We start from the raw sequence: 21190 nt of genomic DNA on the forward strand, positions 1-21190 counted from the left end.
CCGCTATTTCTCTGCCCTAACTTGCACAGATAGTTACCCAGGTATCAGCACTGAATATTAGCAGTACCAAAACTACAGGCTCTGTTCCCAGATCACTTCAGCACTATCCAGATAGTGCCGAGGCAGTCAGACGTGATATGCAGTGGTATTTTCCAGATAATGCTGCTGAATGTCACTCCTGAGGCCCAGTGAGCTGTAGTCTGCCAAAGGCATCCGGTCTGTAAAGAGATTTACAGATGTGCCCCAGCCCCACCCCCACCACCCCCCCCCCCCCCCCCCCTCCCGAAAGACCTCAATTCAGTAATCATGGCACCAACAAGCACCTCCTCTTCTGGCAGCTGTAGATGTCTTAATATGTAATCTCCTGCTGCCAGAAGAGTGAAATTTTGCAGTTCTTATCAGGAGACAATGTCTTATTAACACATCTCCTGCTGCCCATGGAAGGAAGGTTGCTCAGCAGGATTTCTTGGCTCTCCAGCAAGACTGGGGGGAGTATCCTGCTGATTGCGAGACACTTGGCAGGTCTGTAGCAGGTGCAGCTACCTGGATAACTAGCTTTAAGTATTGACCTCCTAGTGTTTTTACAAGATGAGCCTGGCCGCAGTGAGCAAGGATTTGCTGTGGTCATCTACAGGTGGTCTGCTCACTCCTCTCAGTGATGATCAATTTAAAAGGTGCAAGTTATGAGCTGAGGATTGTCTTATCCAGGCTTTCAAAGGGAATTTGTATAACAGAATGTTTTAATAGTCACTACGCTCTAACAGGGAGATAAAACTTATGAAAATGGCAAGGATAGGGGGATTGAATTGTGTTAGAAAAGACAACCTAATAGTGGCATAATCAAGACTGATTTTTTGGTGGGGCCTGGGGTTAACTTCCAGTTCTCATTGGTCTGTGCTCTTGCTGCTGAGTGTGTGCCTGATCGCAACATGGGGAGGAGGAGCTTGGTCTACACATGGCTTTGCCTCTCCAGTTGATTCTGGTTTTGAACTGATACCTCAAGTCTTGCAGAATGACTGCAAATTATTGCTAATTCTTAGTTTATAAAAGTCCGACATCTCTTCTGGTACACTGCTGCAGAAATATCCTTATCTAAGTGAAAGGGCCTTTGGTGCCTATATTTTATTATATAGACAATTAGGTATCTACTGCATATGACTACACAAATTAGATACATACAGCACACATCAATGATAGGAAAATGCAGTAAATGACAGCAGAAAAAAAAATACTGGCTCATTCAGTCAGCCCAGTTGATTCTTCCACTTTGGGCAGATTACCACACAGATCTCCACGTTCGATCCAACTCCAGCTGTGCAAACCTGTGTACCTTAACTCAGCATTCCACCCCTTCATTTTCTATTTTGTCCCAAACAGGCCTAGAACATGCTGATGTGCTGGCAGAGACTCAGACCAAGACTAAGTCCAAATAGAAGATTTTAAATCCCAGGCATGAACAGTGAGAATGGACAGAAGCAGATGGCAGAAATCTTGAAGTGCCTTTGCTGAGTACTGAAGGGCAACAAATGTACTTAAGACAGTATAAAAACAAAAATAATGGTAAAACTATCAGAAATATATTTACATGGAAGGACGTATTTAAAATACTTAAACAATGAAAGTACTTAAACCATGAGATCTGAGAAAGTACTCAAGAAAGCACTGTTTTTTTAAGATTCAGATGCAGCAAATTTGCCTACTGGGGATTAGGCCACCCCCAGTGAGCCAACTGTACAGGTCATGGAATTGCTGGCTGGTGTGGAAGGCAAGGAAACTTAGCTTCATCTTCATGCTCCATCTAAGTCTGCCCCTGATACAGGGATTCACAGGATGGTGGAATCTGAATCACCATCAGCCTACGAATACTTCTGCCCTTAAGAAGGGGATGGGGTTAGGTGAGCAGATATTATGAGCCAGTACTTGTGAGGTTGAAAGATGTAGTACTCGACGAGGGTAGGCCAGGAGAAATGGTAGCTGCTGTACTTTGTAAACAAAGAGCAGGCCAGAACGAATAGCATCCATATGCACCTCAAGATGAGGTGCAACAGTAAAGTAAGCAGGAAGAGCAGCACCAAGTAGATTGACAATGGGAGAGTGGGAGGAAGCGGGAGACTGCTTCCCCGCCGGGGCTGATGTTATGCCACGTCGGCTTTGGAGATGGGGAATGTTCCAAGAACCTGGAAGAGAGTAGATATACTCTAAAACCACAAACTATGAACAAATAGGAGGCAGGCAGGCAACTCCAGACCACTCAGTGTAATTGGGAAAAGCTAGGGAAACACTTCTAAAGTAAGTCCTTTAACAAAATGGCAGTGTAGTATGACAAAATGGGATTAAAAATCAGCATTAGCATTTACATAGAAACATGATGGCAGATAAGAGCCAAATGGCCCATCCACAGCAAACACCATCTCCTCCTTTCCCTAAGAGATCCCATGTGCCTATCCCATGCTTTCTTAAATTCAGACACAATCCTCATCTCCACCACCTCCTCCGGGAGGCACTTCCATGTGTCCACCACCCTTTCTGTGAAAAAGTATTTCCTTAGATTACTCCTGAGCCTATAACCTCTTAACTTCATCCTATGCCCTCTCATTCCAGGGCTTTCCATCATTTCCCCTCTTCCTGTCTTTCTTCCAAAGTATACATATGCAGAGCCTTAAGTCTGCCTCTGAACACTTTATGAAAGAGACCACTTGTCACCCCCCTCCTGCGCTCCGTTGTATCTGAGGTGATTTACTCAACACCAGATGTTAGCAGTCGTGGTTAGCGTTGAGTACCTCACGAAGCTCAGGGGAAGGTGCAGGAACACTAACCTCGTCCCACACTTTCAAAAGAAAATGTGGGAGGAAAATAAACTAAGTTGGATACTTACCCAAATTAACCAAGACCACAACACAGTTGAATTTTAAAACAAAGTGTCAATTTTAATTTTAGATGTTTTTTTCCCTTCCCAACAACAGCGACTAAAATAAAAATTCTCATAACAGTTAATGTAATATTTACTATGAAACAGTGTACAAATTAACAGGTTGCAAAGGTACCTTACTTAACTTTGAATTTCTTTTTCTCTATTAGAAATCCCTCTCCTCCCTTCAGGACATACCCAACTTCAGATAAGTATAAATTGGTATTAGCAGTCCCAATTACTTCCTGTATTCTCCCACTCTGCCGTTAACTTCTTGAATTTGATTCTTTGTTTGTTTTTGTTTTCCAGGACCCCGTGAACTATCCACCCTTCTCACTGAGGAAATAAGGTAAGTATGGTTCGTTTGTCTGTTTGTTTCTCTCTCTTTACTTTCAATTCTCTTTTATTTTTTCCCAAAAATGTCACTTAGCTGCAGTTGTGTCGCTCTGTTTCCGCTGTGGTCTCTCTTGCGTGGGGGCCCTTGTTGTCATCGGGTGTTCTTCTTTCTGGAGTCTTCTTCCTACACCTATCCCTTAATAAATGAAAAGGAGGCAAAACCCTCTCTTCCTACTTTGGACTGGAACCAAATTCACTAAGGGATTGTAATCCAAAAACAGTGGCCAACTAATACTTTTTTTTTTAATTAACTTAATATTCCCTGTCCTCCACACCTATACTATTTTTTTGTTTCCCTAAACTTTTGTGGAGAGAGATTGACAGTTCACCTCTCACAGTCACTCACACACAGCTTTTGTCACTCTGCCCAACTCCCCATTCCAACCCACTGTCACCAAGGCTATGGCACCACTACCATGAATTCAGCCCTTAAAGTAATCTCAATACTCAAATAACACCGCTTCCCAATTCACCCTTTAACTGCCCTCCTAACCAAATTTCCCAAACCTAGCAAAATTTTAAAACTTTTCTTCCAAATCTCACCTTCCTCGCACACCTTGCACTCAATCACCATCAAACTCCTCAAAATCACTCTCTATATTCTAGCTTTTACCCTTTAAACCCTTAACTCTCTGCCAACACTCCCACAACACATCCACTCTCTCTGACATCAATCTCGCTCTGCCAACTGCCCACTCACCCGGTGCCTCGGTTACCCAGCCGCAGCTTGCGTTCCAAGCTCCCTCCAGCCAATCCCTGACCATTTCTACCATTCCAAATTCCACTGCTGACCAGCGGAATTCTGGCCAGCAGTGCTAAATCTCCATTTTAACCCCATAGAAAATAATGGAAAAATATTAAAATTAACTAAAAACCCTATTAAATTTAAAACAAATTATCCCAAAACTTCACTACACACTAAACCTCTTATTCCCTACCTAATTGTAATTTCAAAATTTAAATTTAACCCTGTAAAAGACACGCCCCAATATTTCCTCCCCAAAAACCCCTTTAAAAATCCCGAAATAATTTGAAACCCACACTAAAAATTCAATCACCCTCCCCTCTACCTGCTACGTCGAATACAAAAATTTACCACGTATTTAACCCCTTAAAAACCACACTACTCCAAAACACCCTCAAAAAATATTAAAATTTAAAATGTAACCCCCCACAAAAATAAAGAAAAATACCCCGATCACAAATATGCAAACAGAATTTAAATCCAACAAACCCTGATTTTTTAAAAATAAAAAAACAAATTTACACATTTTAAAATTAAATTAAATTAATTTTCGGGTCAAAAGACCCCTTACCTTTATGTAGAATTTCCGCACACCTGACGCCTGCCCTCGGTTCCGGTCCCGCACATCCTGGGGCGAAAACGGAGTCACTTGAAAAATCCTCCCGAAAATGGCCGTTTCTCTGGAGCTCCGGCTCAAAAATCGAGGCCCCGGCTTGTAGGCCTTGCCGGAGCTCCCGCCCAAAAACAGTTCGTGCGCGTGCACGCACGCTACCTCCTCCTTCCTCTTCTGCCCTGGGCCGGTCCTCAGCATCCCCGCACTATCGCGGAGGCCGCAAAAAACAACAGCGCTCCTCCCCTGAACGCCGGAGTGTCCCGGCCCGAAAACAAAAAGGAGCCCCGAAGCGTCCCCGGACCCAGCAAACTGTGGCGTCACCTCCCGCTGCACTCCTCCAGCGCTCCGGTCCCGAACACTCTCTCTCCAGGCCCCATTTCCTTCTTTTCTCCCGGGGACGTGCCCAATCGTCCCCGGGCCACCCAAAATCGTAACGCTGCCTCCTGCAGCATCTCTTCTGCCCTGCAGCGCCCTGGCCAGACTGCCACAACGTTTCCCTCACCCTGGAGCCCCCCAGGTAAATTTTTTTAAATTCTTTTTTATTTCCTTAACCCTACATTACAGCACTGACCAATTTTGTAGCCACACTCTAGACTACTCCATCCGGTTTATATCTTTTTGTAGGTGTGGTCTCCAGAATTGCATACAGTATTCTACATGAGGCACTATCGCCTTTTTTCTGGCTGGCCATTCCTCTCCTATGCACCTTCTGGCTTTGACCGTTGCCTTTACTACCTGTTTGGCCACCTTGAGATCAACAGACACAATCAGCTCCAAGTCTCGCTCTTCTTTCGTACACAGAAGTACTTCACGCCCTATATTATACCTTGGATTTTTGTAACCTAAGTGTATGACCCTGCATTTTTAGCATTAAATCTGAGGTGCCAATTGCTAGACCATTCTTCAAGCTTCGCCAGATTCCTCCACAAGCTATCCACGCCCTCCTGGGTGTCTACCCTATTACAAAGTTTGGTATCATCTGCAAAGGGACAAACCAGTGGCATACCCAAGGGGGGGGGGCGGTGGGGGCAGTCTGCCCCGGGTGCACGCCGCTGGGGGGGTGCCGCGCGCCGGTCAGCGTCGTGCATTTCCATGCTCCCTCTGCCCCGGAACAGGAAGTAACCTGTTCCGGGGCAGAGGGAGCATGGAAACGAACGACGCTGACCAGCGCGTGGCACCCCCCCCAGCGGCGTGCACCCGGGGGGGCGCCATGCTGCATGGGGGGGGGGCGCTGCACCCGGGTGGCGGGGCACATCGGCGATCCGCCCCGGGTGTCAGCGCCCCTCAGAACGCCACTGAGACAAACCTAACCAGACAGTCTTTCCACACCACCACTCACAAAGATATTAAAAAGAGCTGGCTCAAGGGTCGATCCCTGTGGTACACCTTTTCCTCGGAGCAAACTCCATTTACCATTACCCTCTGTCTCCTTTCACCTAACCAGTTTTAACCCAGTCAGTCACTTTTGTGTCTATACTGCGGGCACTCAGTTAATTTATCAGTCACCTCTGTGGAACCATGTCAAAGGCTTTGCTAAAATTCAAGTACACCACATCTGATGCCCCTCCCACATCCAACTGTTTGATCACCCAGTCAAAGAAAATCAATCAGATTTGTCTGACAAGACCTGCCTCTAGTGAAACCATGCAGTCTCGGGTCCTACAGTCCATTTGATTATAGAAACCTCACAATCCTACACTTTAGAAGCTTTTCCATTAGTTTACTCACCACAGAGGTCAAACTAACAGGTCTAATTCCCAACCTCCTTCTTACTTCCACTCTTGTGCAGAGTGACCAAATCTGCCCTTCTCCAGTAGTCTGGGACAACTCCAGACTCTAAGGAAGCACTGAAGAAGTCAGACAACAAAGCTGCCAAAACTTCCCCGAGTTCTTTTAGCACCCTTGGATATATTCCATCAGGCTCTGTCGCTTTGTCTGTTTTTAGTTTAGCTAGATCTTCACGAACACAGTCTTTTGAGAATCTGTCCTGGTCTACCACACATCCATTCCAATTAGCATTTCTTTTCTGCAGTCCTACCTCCGGCCATTCATCCGTGAACACAGAACAGAAATAACTGGTAAGCAGTTCAGCTTTATCTGCTTCTACTTATTCCTCCCCTTCACCCTCGAGCCTCACTGTGCCATTTTGGTACTTCCTCCTATCACTTACATATCAAAAAAAGATCTTGTTCCCCAGTTTTACTGTACTGGCTATCTTTTCTTCCATTTGTATATTTGCTTTTCTGACAGCTTTTCCAGCTTCTTTTAGCTTTTCTAGGTATTTTTGCCTGTCCTCCTCTTTCTGCATTGTCTTGTAACTTATGAATGCTAACCTTTTTACTCTTACATTTTCAGCTGCTACATTTGAGAACCAAAGCAGTCGTCTTTTCCTCTTACATACTTCTTTAACATGAAGGTTTATCACCTTTAAAAGAGCTCCTTTCATTTTTGCCCACTGCTGTTCTACTTCCTTCAGCTGTTCCCATTCAACTGTTTGAGATATTCCTCCATCTTGGCAAAGTTAGTTCTTTTCAAGTCTAGAACCGTCAATCTTCAGTCCTCTCATATTATTTTATAATATTGAACCACACCATCCAGTGATTGCTAGATACCAAATGATCACCCACCATAACATCAGAAACACTCTTCTCGTTTGTAAGCACCGGGTCCAGAATAGTTTGTTCCACGTGGTTTCCATTACCAACTGCTGGAACAGTTCTTCCTATAGACAGTCTAAGATCCCCTTGCTTCTAGATGACCCCGCAGCAGGGAAGCCCCAAACAATGTCCGGCACATTAAAATCACCTATCAGTAGTACTTCCCCTTTCATAGCTATCTTGTGAATGTCTTCAATTAAATCTCTGTCCATTTCTTCTGATTGTTAGGGAGGCCTGTATATCAAACCAATGTAAAAACATTTTCCATTCCCTCTTTCAAGGTTATCCCACAATGCTTCTTCCTTACCCTATATGTCCTGCAATTCTGTCACTTTAAGTATTATTCCTAACATATAATGCCATCACTCCACCCTTTTTCCTACCCTGTCTTTCTTGAATATAGCCAGGAATAACTATATCCCAGTCATGGTTCTCTGTGACCACCACTAAATCCAACTCTGCTTCTACCATTACCGCCTCTAGATCTAGAAGTTTGTTTCCCATACTACAGGCATTAGTATACAAAGATCTCCAGATATTGTTCTTTTTTCCCATTTCTATAAAAATATTAGATATCTTACACTCCCTGAGAGCTGTTAATGACTTTGGGGCTTTTATCACCCATCCCCAGAGAATCTAGTTTAAAGCCCTCTTTAGTACATTAGCCAGTCTGTTATGGAACACACTTCGTCCCTTCTTTGATAGATGGACGTCATCTCTGCTCAGTAGGTCTTGGAAAAAAATTCCATGGTCAAGGAAACCGAAGTGCTTGCACTGGCACCATCAACATAGCCACACTTCAGCTCCAGAATGCAAGTTTCCCTCATTTGGCCTTTACCCTCAACAGGACGGATCGATGAAAATACTGTTGTGCACCTAACTGAATCACCCTCTGTCCCAGAGCCAAGTAGTCACATTTGATATGTTCAGAAAAGATACCTACCAGTATCATTTGTGCCAACATGGATAAGCAGAATAGGATAGTGGTCAGTAGGCTTGATGAGTCTCTGTAAACTTTCTACTACATCCCGAATCTTGGCACCAGGCAGACAGCACACCACCCTGGACAATGTCTGAGCGGCAGATGAGTACCTCAGTACCCCTCTGAAGAGAATCACCAACTACGACTACTTTTCTTATTGGCCACTGATAAAGCAGCTTTGGGATTGTTGAGCTTTGTTTCCTCTTGTTCTTGAGATATTTTCAGCTCTTCTACCTCCTGCAAATGTTTCTTCAGTTCAACAGAAGATGGTATTGGGGGATTGATTTTGCAGGATCTGATGATGTGTCCAGTTTTCCTCTTTCTGTACAAGGTCTTCAGTCCTTTTGTTGGAGATCACCAACACCTTGAGATGCATTTCTGGGATGGATTTCACAGATGCTTCTTAGTCTTGCCACCTCCTCTCTTAGCTCTTGTACTTCTTTCAAGAGGGATTCAATATGCATACATTTAGCACATGAAACCAGTCCCTTGTCTTGGATCCAACATTTAGTCTGGACAGAAGCTGTTTACACCACCAACCCAAATCCAGGCTGTAAGCTGTTTACTAAATGGCATTCCCCGCCACTCCCCCCCCCTCCCCCCCAGTGTTTTCAGAAAACTTAATAAAAACGTGAAAGATAAACCTCACATATGTTATTTAGCAACTTTAAGGCAATACATGATCAAAACAAATACTATAATTCGAGCCAAAGAAAATGCAGGACATCATAGAACATTCTGATGAAAATCATTTCCTCACTGTCTATGCAGCTATTGTGTACATCCCATAAAAACATCCCTGATTCCTTATTTATCATGTAAACATCACCTGTCTCTGCCATCTGTTTCACACATCCCTTTCAAAACTTGATTCATTATTCATTAAAAATTGTTCTCTTTGTACACTACCACGACCTCTGTAGACCTCCAAAAATCACACACTCTCCGATTCATAAATTATACGTCAATATTCTGCCGGCATCAGTTAGCATTTCTTTAAACTCTGGTCCATTGCCAGTTGAATTAGCCACCTGGGGGGTACCCATGTACCACAAATATTCAATGGTGGTACCCATATAACTACCTGGTTAACTCAGGATAGCCTTTTCTTGTCCTAAGTTAACCAGATAGTATTCCAGGTACTGCCACTGAATATCAGTGATGCCCAGGTAATTCTTGGCTCTGTCCCTACACCACGTCAGCCCTCACCAGATAATGTCGTGGCACTCTGCCTGGATATTCAACAGCAATAATTATGGAGTATGTGCTGCCAAATATCTGGGTCCATCCCAGTAAATGGAAAGTTACCCAGGTAGGAGCTGCTCCCACCTGTATAACCCCCTTCAAAAACTTGACCATTCATTAGGACAAACTGCGATGAGAGAATAACCCTGGTAGTATCTGCCAAAGCTAAATTAGTTACATGAACAATACAAGATTTTTTTCAAGGCCATATAAGAAAGTCTCCTACCATGTTAGTCTCTCTGTGAGATATAATTCCAGTACATTTTTTTATACTGATTTTGTGTGATGCAAGAATCCAAATAAGACACTTAAGAAAATATTCCCCTACTGATTTCTTGCAGTCTATAGCTTCTTACGATCTGTTATATAGAATAAGCAAGGCGCAGTGCCACACAGGGTGCATGGAGCCAAAGATAACATGGCGCGGTGCCCCGATGGGCATGCGTGCCTAGGACAGCGGGGAGCGAGGGAGGCATGGGGGGCAGGATCCCGTCTCCAGATGCACCCCGCTGGGCAACAGGAGGGGCTAAGAAAAGGGGTTTAAAAGCCACTGGAAGGAGCCTGGACGACCTTTTCCGGTGTCCTGGGCAAGCAGACTGCACCCAGCCCCCCCGCCCCAGTATAAATATGATTTACACATATATATATTGTCGCAGCTTTGGCGGGGTACCCAAGCCTGATGGTACTAGCTAGGCAGCTGGTAGCTGCGCTTACGGTACGGCCCCCTTGCTGTGCGGCAGGGAGCTCGGTTCACGATTGGCCAGTCTTGCTAAGGCGGCAGACTCGGCATGGGGAAATGAGCCAGAGGCTGAAGCGGCTTGGGTATGCCCAGATTGTATAGATGTTTTGTATCACAAAATAAAAGCTGCGGCCAAAATTGTGCCATGTCAACAGAATACCAAGTGTGATGTCTTTATTGGGTTATGGTGGTAAATACAGTAAATGCTAGGCCCGAGGGGTCTCGGCTGCCTATGTTATGATTCTGGAACTGAATTAGATATTATTTCAAAGAGTGACATTACTAATTATCTTTTTTTCTCTTAAGATACACAATGTCTTGCCTCTCTGTTCACTTGCAAAGTGACATATTTGTAAAGAAACAGAACCTATATTAAAAAGCTGCCAGGATCAAACATTAGTGTCCAATGTGTAGGCACTTTTGTTTTGCTTCCATGCAATTCAGACCACACTTGCCAACTCTTTATGCTTCAGTGCCTCTCTTCTCTCCTCAGCTTCCTTGCAGTTCAGACTGCACTTGACAATTTCGTTAAGCTTCAGTGCCTCTTCTCTCCTCATTTGCACATGTTCACGTTTGGCAGATATTTGACTACAGATAACTAAACCATTAATTTCTGCCTGACTTTACCTTAGAAAGTTCGGCTTTGCATGAGCCCAGCGATAGATACTCCTTCTCCTTTCGTGTTTATTTATTTATTAGGATTTATTTACCCCCTTTTTGAAGGAATTCACTCAAGGTGGTGTACAGTAAGACTAGATCAAACATGAGCAGGAGACAATTACAGCAGTAAAAATATTCGAACAACAATACAAAGTATGGCATTCCAACTGAAACTGAACACTGAAAAAAAACGCACTGCCTCATCCTCTCATCTCAACATAAGTACAAACCCACAACCATAAACACCCTAGAACACACCCTCCCTACCTTGGACAGCCTAAAAATACTCGGCGTCACAATTGACCGCAACCTTACCCTTGAGAGCCAAGTAAACTCCGTAATAAAGAAAATGTTCTATTCAATGTGGAAACTTAAACGAATAAAACCTTTCTTCCCAAGGGAAATCTTTCGAAACCTAATACAATCAATGGTCCTAAGCCATGCAGATTACTGCAACGCAATCTATTCGGGATGTAAAGAACAATTCGCAAAAAAACTCCAGACCGCCCAAAACACAGCTGCCAGGCTGATATTTGGTAAATCACACTTCAAAAGTGCTAAACCCCTCTGAGAAAAGCTGCACTGGTTCCCAAGCAAAGAACGTATCATATTCAAAAACTGCACCTTTGTCCACAAAATTATCTAAGGCGTAGTCTCAGGATACATGACAGACCTCATAGATCTACCAACCAGAAACAGAATCGGATCATCACGATCATACCTAAACTTACATTACCCAAATTGCAAAGGACTTAAATACAAAACAACTTACGCATCCAGCTTCTCCTACGTAAGCGCACAAGTATGGAATGGACTCCCAAAAGCTGTAAAAACAATCCATGACCATCTAAACTTCAGAAAATCACTAAAACAAACCTCTTCAAAAAGGCTTACCCCACCGATCCAACGTAAATCCCCACACCCAGCAACACAGAACAACTAATGATCGTACAGGACAATATACAATCTTCATTCCCTTGACCTTCACGGTTGCCTGACACACACCTACCTCATTCGACCACAACTTTGTATTTGTTATCAACCGACTGGCGAACGCCTTTACGGTACTATGTAAGCCACATTGAGCCTGCAAATAGGTGGGAAAATGTGGGGTACAAATGTAAAATAAATAAATAAATAAATAAATACTACTTGCAATGACAACACAATATGTACTAGAACATTATAATTGGTAGTGAAGGGTACGGCAAAGTTGTAACATATAGATGAGTAAGAAAGTAGGAAGAGTTAGAAAGTAAGGCGATTGATTTGAAGAAAGTTGCACGTGGGGTCAGAGAGATGGTTAAATATCTCAGTTAGGGTAGGAGTGGATAAACATATCTCGCTGCAGTATGTGCAGACCGAGTCAATCCATTGTGTGTGTGAGTGAGACAAACAAGTTAGTTACTTCTTCCGTTAAAGGCCTGGTTGAAGAGCCAAGCTTTCACCTGCTTCCTGAAGTACAGGTAGTCTTGTGTTAAGCGGAGCCTTTCAGACAGTGCATTCCAGAGTGTGGGGGCTACTCCGGAGAAGGCTCGCTTGCGGGTATCGCATCGTGTAATGTCTTTTGGAGAGGGTGTAGTTAGTGAAAGTCCTTGGGAGGACCTTAGTGTCCTTAGCGGTGTGTGGAGGATCATCCTATTCTTTAGATACTCGGGGCCATTTCCTTTCAGGGCCTTGAAGATCAGACATAAGAGTTTTAAATTTAGCCTTGTATTGTACTGGTAGCCAATGAAGTTTTTGAAAAATGGTGTGATGTGTTCACATCGCTTGCAACCTTCTATGAGTCTTGCTGCTGCATTCTGAATCAAATGGAGCTGGTTGCAGGCCCTTTGTAGTCAGACCATTGTACAGTGCATTGCAGTAATCCAGTCTTGATGTTAGCATGGCATGCACAACTGGGATAAGATTTACCTTCTCGATGTAAGGAGAGAGGCAGCGTAGCTGTCGCAAATAGTAGAAGCAGCACTTGAAAGGTTGCTTGGATTTGGGGAATCAGAGTAAGTGTTGAATCTAACTGTATTCCAAGGTTCCTGACTTGTGATTTGAGGGGGAGTTCATACTTCCCAAAAGGGATTTTGATGTCAGGTATGTATCCACTTGTGTTAGGGACCCAGAGAAGCTCGGTTTTACTTGGGTTCAGGCAAAGTTTGCTGTGTTTAGCCCATTCTTGAATTGATGTTAGACAAGTGATCAGTTTATTCAAGGCTGTAGGTAAGTCAGGTTAAATGGGTGTGATGCACATCATCCGCATAGATGTAGAACCGAGTGTCCACTGACCAAATCAGCACAGCTGGTGGCTTGAGGTAGATATTGAACAGAATACGTGACAGTATTGATCCTTGTGGTACCCCACAGGTCAGTGTCCATGGTGGTGATGAGTTGCTGCCAATCATTATGGATTGTTGCCTGTCTGATAGATAGGATTTGAACCAGGCAAGTACTGTTCCATTGATACCTGTTTCTGTCAGTCGTGCTAGCAAGATATCATGATCCAGTGTCAAAAGCTGCTGAGAAATCTAGCAGTAATAACATCGAGGCAAATCTCTTATCTCGGTTTCTGTGAAGATCATCTAGCAGGGATACGAGGACTGTTTCTGTTCCATAACCAGGTCTGAATCCAGATTGACATGGATCTAGCCAGTTACTCTTTTCTAGCCATTCATTAAGTTGAGCACAGACTGCTTGTTCTATGAGTTTCCCTAGAAACGGGATGTTGGATACTGGCCTGTAACTTTCAAGTTTGTCCTGATCAAGATAGTTTTTCTTCAGCAGAGGGCGAACCACTGCCCTTTTTAATGCTGTTGGTAATTGCCCATTAGAAAGAGAGGTGTTCACAATTTTTGTGGCGCCTTCTATAAGGCCCATACTTGCCTGCTGCACTATCTTTGATGGGCAGGGATTGAGGGAGCAGGTAGTTGGTCGAAGGTCTCTTAGGATTTTGTCAAGGCTCTCCTCTGTCATTAGGTTAGAAGTGTTCCATCTGTCTCTGTTAGGAGGGGGCGAGTTTGTGCACCCCTGATTGACTGGTTGGGCACTGGGTGGGAATGCCTATAAATTCTGGTGGAGACTTTTAATTTTGTTGGCAAAGTATGCAGCAAAATCATTGCAGTTCAGTTTAGACTGGGCAGGCTGGTTTTGTTGTGGGGGTTGCAGTAGGCTGTTTACTATACTGAACAGCTGCTTGGTTGAATTGGCTTACAATTTGCATTAGATAAGTTACATTGATTAGATTTTTGTTACATTAAGTGTAATAAATTAATTGTTTGTCTGACCTGCGCATATGCCTCCTGTTACTCACCCTATCAATAAAAGGATGTGGTTGTGGGAAGTGGTGCAGATGAAAATTCACGGAATTCAAAAATGCATGGGATAAACACAAAGGAATCCTGTATAGAAGGCATGGAACCAAACAAGCTTAGTGGTAATTAGATGGCAACACTAGTAACTGGGAAACAAAGCCAGTGCTGGGCAGACTTCTATGGTTTGTGCCCCGATCATGGCTGGACAGATTCAGCTTCAATAACTGGAGAACAAGGCCAGTGCCAGGCAGAATTCTATGGTCTGTGCCCTGAAAATGGCAAGGTCAAATCAAGATCAAGTATATGTATGCAGTATCACATCACACCTTATACTGAGTTTATCTTGCTGGGCAGACTGGATGGACTGTACAGGTCTTTATCTGCCATCATCTACTAGCCCGCAACCAATCCTTCATATTGCAGACAAGTGACTAGTCACCAATGGAACTACCTCACCTCACTGTGAATCTCACAGAAACACTCCACTATCATCATTAGGAACATGCAAAGAACACTCACTCAACCCTACTACAACCAAAACAATTAATTTATTACACTTAATGTAACAAATCTGATCAATGTAACTTATCTAATGCAAATTATAAGCCACATTGAAACAATGTATATTGGAAAATGTGGGCTATAAATGCAGAAATAAATAAATGCTAATATTTGTTATCAAACTCTTTAAAAATGCCAGATATAGGCCTCAATACAGAAAGCCATGCATTAAAGCCGTGTACTAAAGCTCAGTGCACAGTTTACTAAAGCATGGGTAAAAAAATATTTTGCACTACAGTGACCAAACAGTATGCAAAGAAGTTACATGCAAACGTATGCAAACATGTGAGAGCACAATGAAGTATACACACAGGGGTCTGTGCCAGCAGCAACTGCATTTTACACCCAAAAGTAAATTATATCTGCACTCAGAGTTGCATTTGCATACATATACATGTGTTGGAATGCTATTTTGTACATAAATATAACTGATATAATTTGAGTGACTGCAGTTCAACGCTTTGCTATTCATGACTGCAGCACCTCCCCCTCAGCTGTTCTGTTTTCTTCATTCATGCACAAAAATAAGAAAACGTTGTGGGTACTTCATGCTCGCAGAAGAAAAAAACATGAAATATACTCAACGTCAGCCACACAAGAACGAGCTAACTTTTAATTCCTCCTCGGAACCTGGGCCCACCCACTTTGGGTTGAAGCCCACCCAAAATTCTTGTGCACTTTCTATTGGCTGGTGGGTATTCCCAAGCCCCATCAACGGCACTGTCTACATGTTGCCCTCGCGCCAGCCTCCCCCTGCCCCACATGATCAGTTTTCATACGTGAAAACTGAGCATGCGCAAAGGGGTGGGGAAGTCCATGGACAGTGCCGCCAGTTGGAGCAAGTAGGAAAAGGAGCTGTTCTTACTGCTGGAGGACCACTGCAGGTAGTGGGGCTTGGGGATCCCCACCAGCACAGGTACTTACTGTAAAGTTTTGACTTTGCACGGCGGGAGGATGGGGGTTGTGGTGATTACAATACATGTGTCCACCCAGATTGCCCAGTAGCCCATCCAAAATTTGAGGTCAGGGCCGCCGAGAGACTGAGCTGGGCCCGGGGCAAGGCCGCCCCCCGGGGCCCCCGCCAACCCCCCAATTGCTACTACTGTCGCCTCCCTCTCCTGCTCCCAGGCCACCAGCGCTGCAGTCCCCTGTCTCCACCTGCCTACCCTCAGCTTCGTCAACAGTCCCCTTCTGTCTGACACTGGGCCTCCTGCATTAAAAAAAAATAAATAAATAAAAATCTCTAAATTGGCAGTGTAGCGAGCAGTGCCTCACCTTTGTGTGAAAGTGGCAGATCACCTCTCCTCAGGCCTTCCCTCACTGTGCCCCACCTTCACGGAAATAGAAAGTTACATCAGACGAGGGCTGGACACAGTGATCTGCTGCTTTCACACAGACGCGAGGCGCTGCGTTGCCAATTAGAGATTTTTTTTTTTAATGCAGGGGACCCGGTGGCAGACAGAAGGGGGCTGTCGATGGAGCTGAGGGTAGGCAGGTGGAGACTGGGGACAGGAGCAAGAGAAGGGGCTGCAGTAGCGTTGAAAATTGGGTATACAAAGTAGGCAGCTCATCCGAATCAGGGTGAAAAAGTAATTAAATGATTTTGAAGTCTGCTCAACACGTTACTGCTGGTTGCTTGCTACTCTTTTATGCCTTTTTCAGAGCAATAGCTATATAGTTCAATGTACGATTCAGAAACAATGGCAATCTTCAGTTTCATCCAGTTTTTCAAGAGGGTCCTATGTTTGCTTATAAGTGGGGCAATAATTTAAAAGATCATTTTGTCCCCCTTTTTTTGTCTGACCGATGAAATAACTAAATTATGGCAATTTACAATCTACACACGCACTTGTGTGCTGCACCCATGTGCAAAGTATAGACCATCATACTGATGTGCATACTTGTACATTGCTTGGCATTAACATATGTAGAGATGGTCACATAAGTACATTAGTAAGTAAAACACCACCAAATGATCATATACTTTACTGTGTAAAATTGCGAGGGTTGTGTTCAGAGTTGGTGTCTTGATTTCTGGGATCTGCTTAGAACTGTGAGGTGTTAGCAGGATATAAATCAGAAATGCAAAGAGGAAAGAACAGCACAGGGTTAAGGTGCAGCTGCCATAGGCTGGAGGTATTACCCTGGAACACTTTTGGTTATAAACATGGGGATATGGCAGGGTTCTTAGCATTGGCGGCCAAAAAGTGACTTGACAATACGCCCCAGCTGAAGGCAAAAGCGATAAGGAGCAATCTCTAGCAGGCAGACAAGTTTGTACAGCTGACAGCTAGGTGGTAATCTTATCAGGAGCAGCGCAATCAAGGACAAGTGGCCAGACTGGGTGGTGTGAATGGCCCTTTATCTGCTGCTTATTCATATCTTACAGCCTAGAAACATTACAATATACTGACAGCAATTTTTTTTCTTTAACCATTATCTTCACCATGTGGAAGTGTATGCAGCTCATTGGGGACCCCATTAACTGTGTCATTTTCTCAACACGAGGAGGCTGAAATGCCTCTAGGATTTCAAATCAAGCCCCCACATAATGTGCATTTATAATGGAAACAACGACATACAGTTAACTACATCAAAACTATCACTATTGCAACAGTCATGGTTTCCAATCCAAGGGTCCACATTAATGCACTACATAGAAGCTAGAAATTTAGAGACTAGATGTGTGTTTAATTGAAGGAAAAGGTCAGAAACTTGAAAGGGTTCCTTCATTAGGCAGTGTGCTGTATTTCCAAAACCCATTCATCTGTTAACAAAAAGTATAATAATTGTGGTCAGCAGACCTTAATTTATTTTAATAAGCTCTAACTTTCCTTCACTGTCTGACCCCATGATTATTAACAGTGAAAGTGGTTGCTTTTCCTTACAGCTGCAAGGCATCTCAGATCGTGTGTATATATACCTTTGGTCAGGCCTGAATCTTGTGTCCGTCGTTGGTAAGAAAGGTTTAACCAGTGGATCTAGTTCATTCAGTTCTACTGCAAACTGGGTAAATCCATAGTACAGCTCAAAGTCCTTGGGCATTGGATCTAGAATAGAAAAGGAAAAAAAGTTATCTATAAAAGCCATCAATTATGATTGATGAGGTCTTTTTTTTTTTTTAAGAAGCAGCGTTTTTTGTATCTTAGGTCAGGCTAAGATTTCCCCATACTTACCGCTATTGCAACACTTTATTCAAGTATCAGTGCATTTTCATAAAAACAAAACAAAACAAAAAACTAAAAAAAAACTTTTAAAGTACATCAAAACTCTGCTGCTAGTGTGACATTTAAACTGCACAAATACAAAAGGGTAACCGCCCACCCCCTTTGATTAGCTTCCAGTTCAGAGATGCACCGGATTCAAATTGGTGTCCCTTGTTTACGGGTACTTTAGGGGGACTGTACTTGAATATCTGATAAATTCTCTCTTTTCCTAATTTAAATCTAAAAATATCTACTGCTTCATTTTTGGTTGGCTTATAAGATCTTGAATAACTCTGTTTCCATTTCAGGCTGTCTGTATCTGGAATAATCTACTGAATGTAATCAGAATACAGCACTCCTATCTTTTATTTTGTTGCTATTTTAAAATGTACCTGTATGACAAACATTTAAGCTCTTAATTATGTTCTATTTATATTTGTATTTCCCTTTTTGGGGATCCAGCAGACTATAAATCAATAGATTAGAATAGGAAAAAAAAATCAGTGCAGCTTGTCTAATTAATTCTCCAATACAATGTTCATTCCCAGAAAATCAGGGCTGTGCCTACAAGAGATATTTTTTTTTTGTTACATTTGTACCCCGCTTTTTTCCCACTCATGGCAGGCTCAATGTAGCTTACATGGGGCAATGGAGAGTTAAGTGACTTGCCCAGAGTCACAAGGAGCTGCCTGTGCCTGAAGTGGGAATTGAAATCAGGTCCTCAGTTCCCCAGGACCAAAGTCCACCACCCTAACCACTAGGCCACTCCTCCATGCCATTCACTGCTCAGTCTTGTATCAGGGAGGAAGTCTTCCCTACCTGAACTGACCAAGGACTCTGAGAAAGCACAAGTAGCAACCTTAGGGCCCCTTTTATCAAGCTGCGGCAGAAGGGGACCAGTGGTAGCATTGGAGCGTGTTTTACACGCGTGCTGAGGCCCCTTTTTTCTGCAGCTGGTAAAAGGGAAGTCTCACCTTCCTGCACGCGGCCATTTTGGAGGGGGGGGGGTAACCCTTACCGCCACCCACTGAGGTGGCACTAAGGGCTCCCGTGTTAACCTGACAGTAGTCAGGCAGCACGCAGCACTGCCCAATTACCACCGGGTATTTTTTAAATTTTTTGTTACATTTGTACCCCACACTTTCCCACTCATGGCAGGCTCAATGATGCTTACATGGGGCAATGGAGGGTTAAGTGACTTGCCCAGAGTCATAAGGAGCTGCCTGTGCCTAAAGTGGGAATCGAACTCAGTTCCTCAGTTCTCCAGGACCAAAGTCCACCACCCTAACCACTAGGCCACTCCGGCGCTACAAAAATTAATACATTTTTGTAGCGCTGGAAATGACGGCGTGCTAGAAGTGGGAAGTACTGCCGGGCTACTGCGGTAGCCTGGCGGTACTTCCTGTATAGCAAGTGGTAAGTCGCATTGAACTTACACCTGCTTAGTAAAAGGAGCCCTTAGATTGGGCTCTTGCAGTACAAGAACTGTGGGTCTCTTCCATGCTTTTATACTGTCACCCTTCTGCCTTCTGTTATCACACAAACTGAAGTGTCACTCTTATTCCTTTTGCTTTTTGTGCTAAGGATCAAAGGTGTGGTTCTCAGTAATCTGCAGAGGATGGTCCACTGGCTGTTTACAAGTACTGAGAATCTGTGCAGCCAGAGGGAGGAGAAGGAGGAGGGTTAATGTCCTGTCACCTGACTTCAACGGAGGGGGGGGGGGGGACGACAATGATGTAACGACCACTGACAGAAGGATTAAATCTCCTGCAAAAAATAAATACCGCCCCCTCTCCAACAAACCTTCAGCTTAATGCCAAATCCTCCTGCCTTCACTACCTAAACACACAACCCAGTTCTCTTTCCACTTTCTTTCAAATGAGCGTCAAATGCATTCCAACAAAATAAATATAAGTATACTCGCTTCCAAGCTAGCATGCGTAATATGGGTGCATTTGACAAGGGGTTATGTTGTGTTGGTGATAAACTGATTTGGGTCTCTCATATATAGTCAGGATTTATGTCTAGTCAGATCTATCATCATATTGCATCAATACTATAATTATCACATTTCTGTGTATAGTTGTAACCTACTTTGAATCATGATGATAGAGACAGGCTATAAGCCTTAAATTAAACCTCCATCTGTGATGCTCAGAGTACAACCCACATGCATTGAAGTCTCTCTGAACTCAACCACCTATTTAGAGCTCAATAATCAACCATTCCTGAATACATTTTTGTGTTTCTATTATATAAATATATTTATATAAAAACATCTCTACCTAAACACATTTGTACACAAGTGCTTTGAAAACTCAAGCTGCAATGAGTTCTACATAAAGCGAGTATGACCTGGGGGCAGGGAAAGTTTGGATTCTTTTGACCAAAGAAAAGTGCCAGGTTTATAACAATGCATACTAGCTATTTCTCTACCAACTCCCTTCCAGATTTTGGCTCAGCTGTATATCCTACAATAAATGTTCCATGGCAGTACTTCCCAGCCCTGTCCTGGAAGTGTTCTACTTTGTCCATAATGAATACGCATGAGAGAAGCTTGCAAACACTGAATATATATCTGTGTGTTAGTGATCACATTTCAGATGACAAAAATATTCAAAGTAGTTAAAATTCAAGCAGACTGGAGAGTAGGCCATCCATGTTTAAACATCTTTATTATTCAAATAAATCAAGAAACATCTTCACAGATAGCATATAAATTTTGGACTAGATTCTATATATCACGCCTACAAAAAAAAATTGGTGCCGAAATGAAATTTGCCTAAGCGTAGAAAAGTACATCTTAATTTAGGCATACTTTACAGAATAAGCCTAAATTTCCAGACGGTGTTTTGAATATGCTGAGCACTGGTCCATGCGACTAAATTAGGTGCGGGCTGAGTGTATTCTACAATGCACGTAGATTTTAAAACACCCACATTCAACTATGCAACTTGGAATTTATGTGCAGTACGTTATAGAATATGCTTAGACAGTTCTGCGTGTAAATTCTAACACCAATTAGTGTCAATAATTGCTTGTTAATTGGCAATTATCAGCACTGATTGGCTTGTTAACTAAGTTGTGCGTGCAAATACAGAATACACCTGTATGCATGCAACATAAATCGTGCCATATAGAATCCAGGGGTTTATACCAACAGGAACAACCTCTCC

General features: G+C 43.3%; 1 protein-coding gene across 2 annotated transcripts in view; it reads right to left on the reverse strand.

The window, feature by feature from the left end:
* OSBPL3 (oxysterol binding protein like 3) overlaps positions 1–21190 on the reverse strand; it is a 324326-nt gene that overhangs the window by 17498 nt on the left and 285638 nt on the right. For both annotated transcript variants that reach the window (XM_030202113.1, XM_030202121.1), the window contains one exon: positions 17732–17858. In XM_030202113.1, the coding sequence (XP_030057973.1) occupies positions 17732–17858 (127 nt within the window). The remainder of the gene's footprint in view (positions 1–17731; positions 17859–21190) is intronic.

The sequence above is a fragment of the Microcaecilia unicolor genome, chromosome 1 (genome assembly GCF_901765095.1).
Source record: "Microcaecilia unicolor chromosome 1, aMicUni1.1, whole genome shotgun sequence".
Lineage (NCBI taxonomy): Eukaryota > Metazoa > Chordata > Amphibia > Gymnophiona > Siphonopidae > Microcaecilia > Microcaecilia unicolor.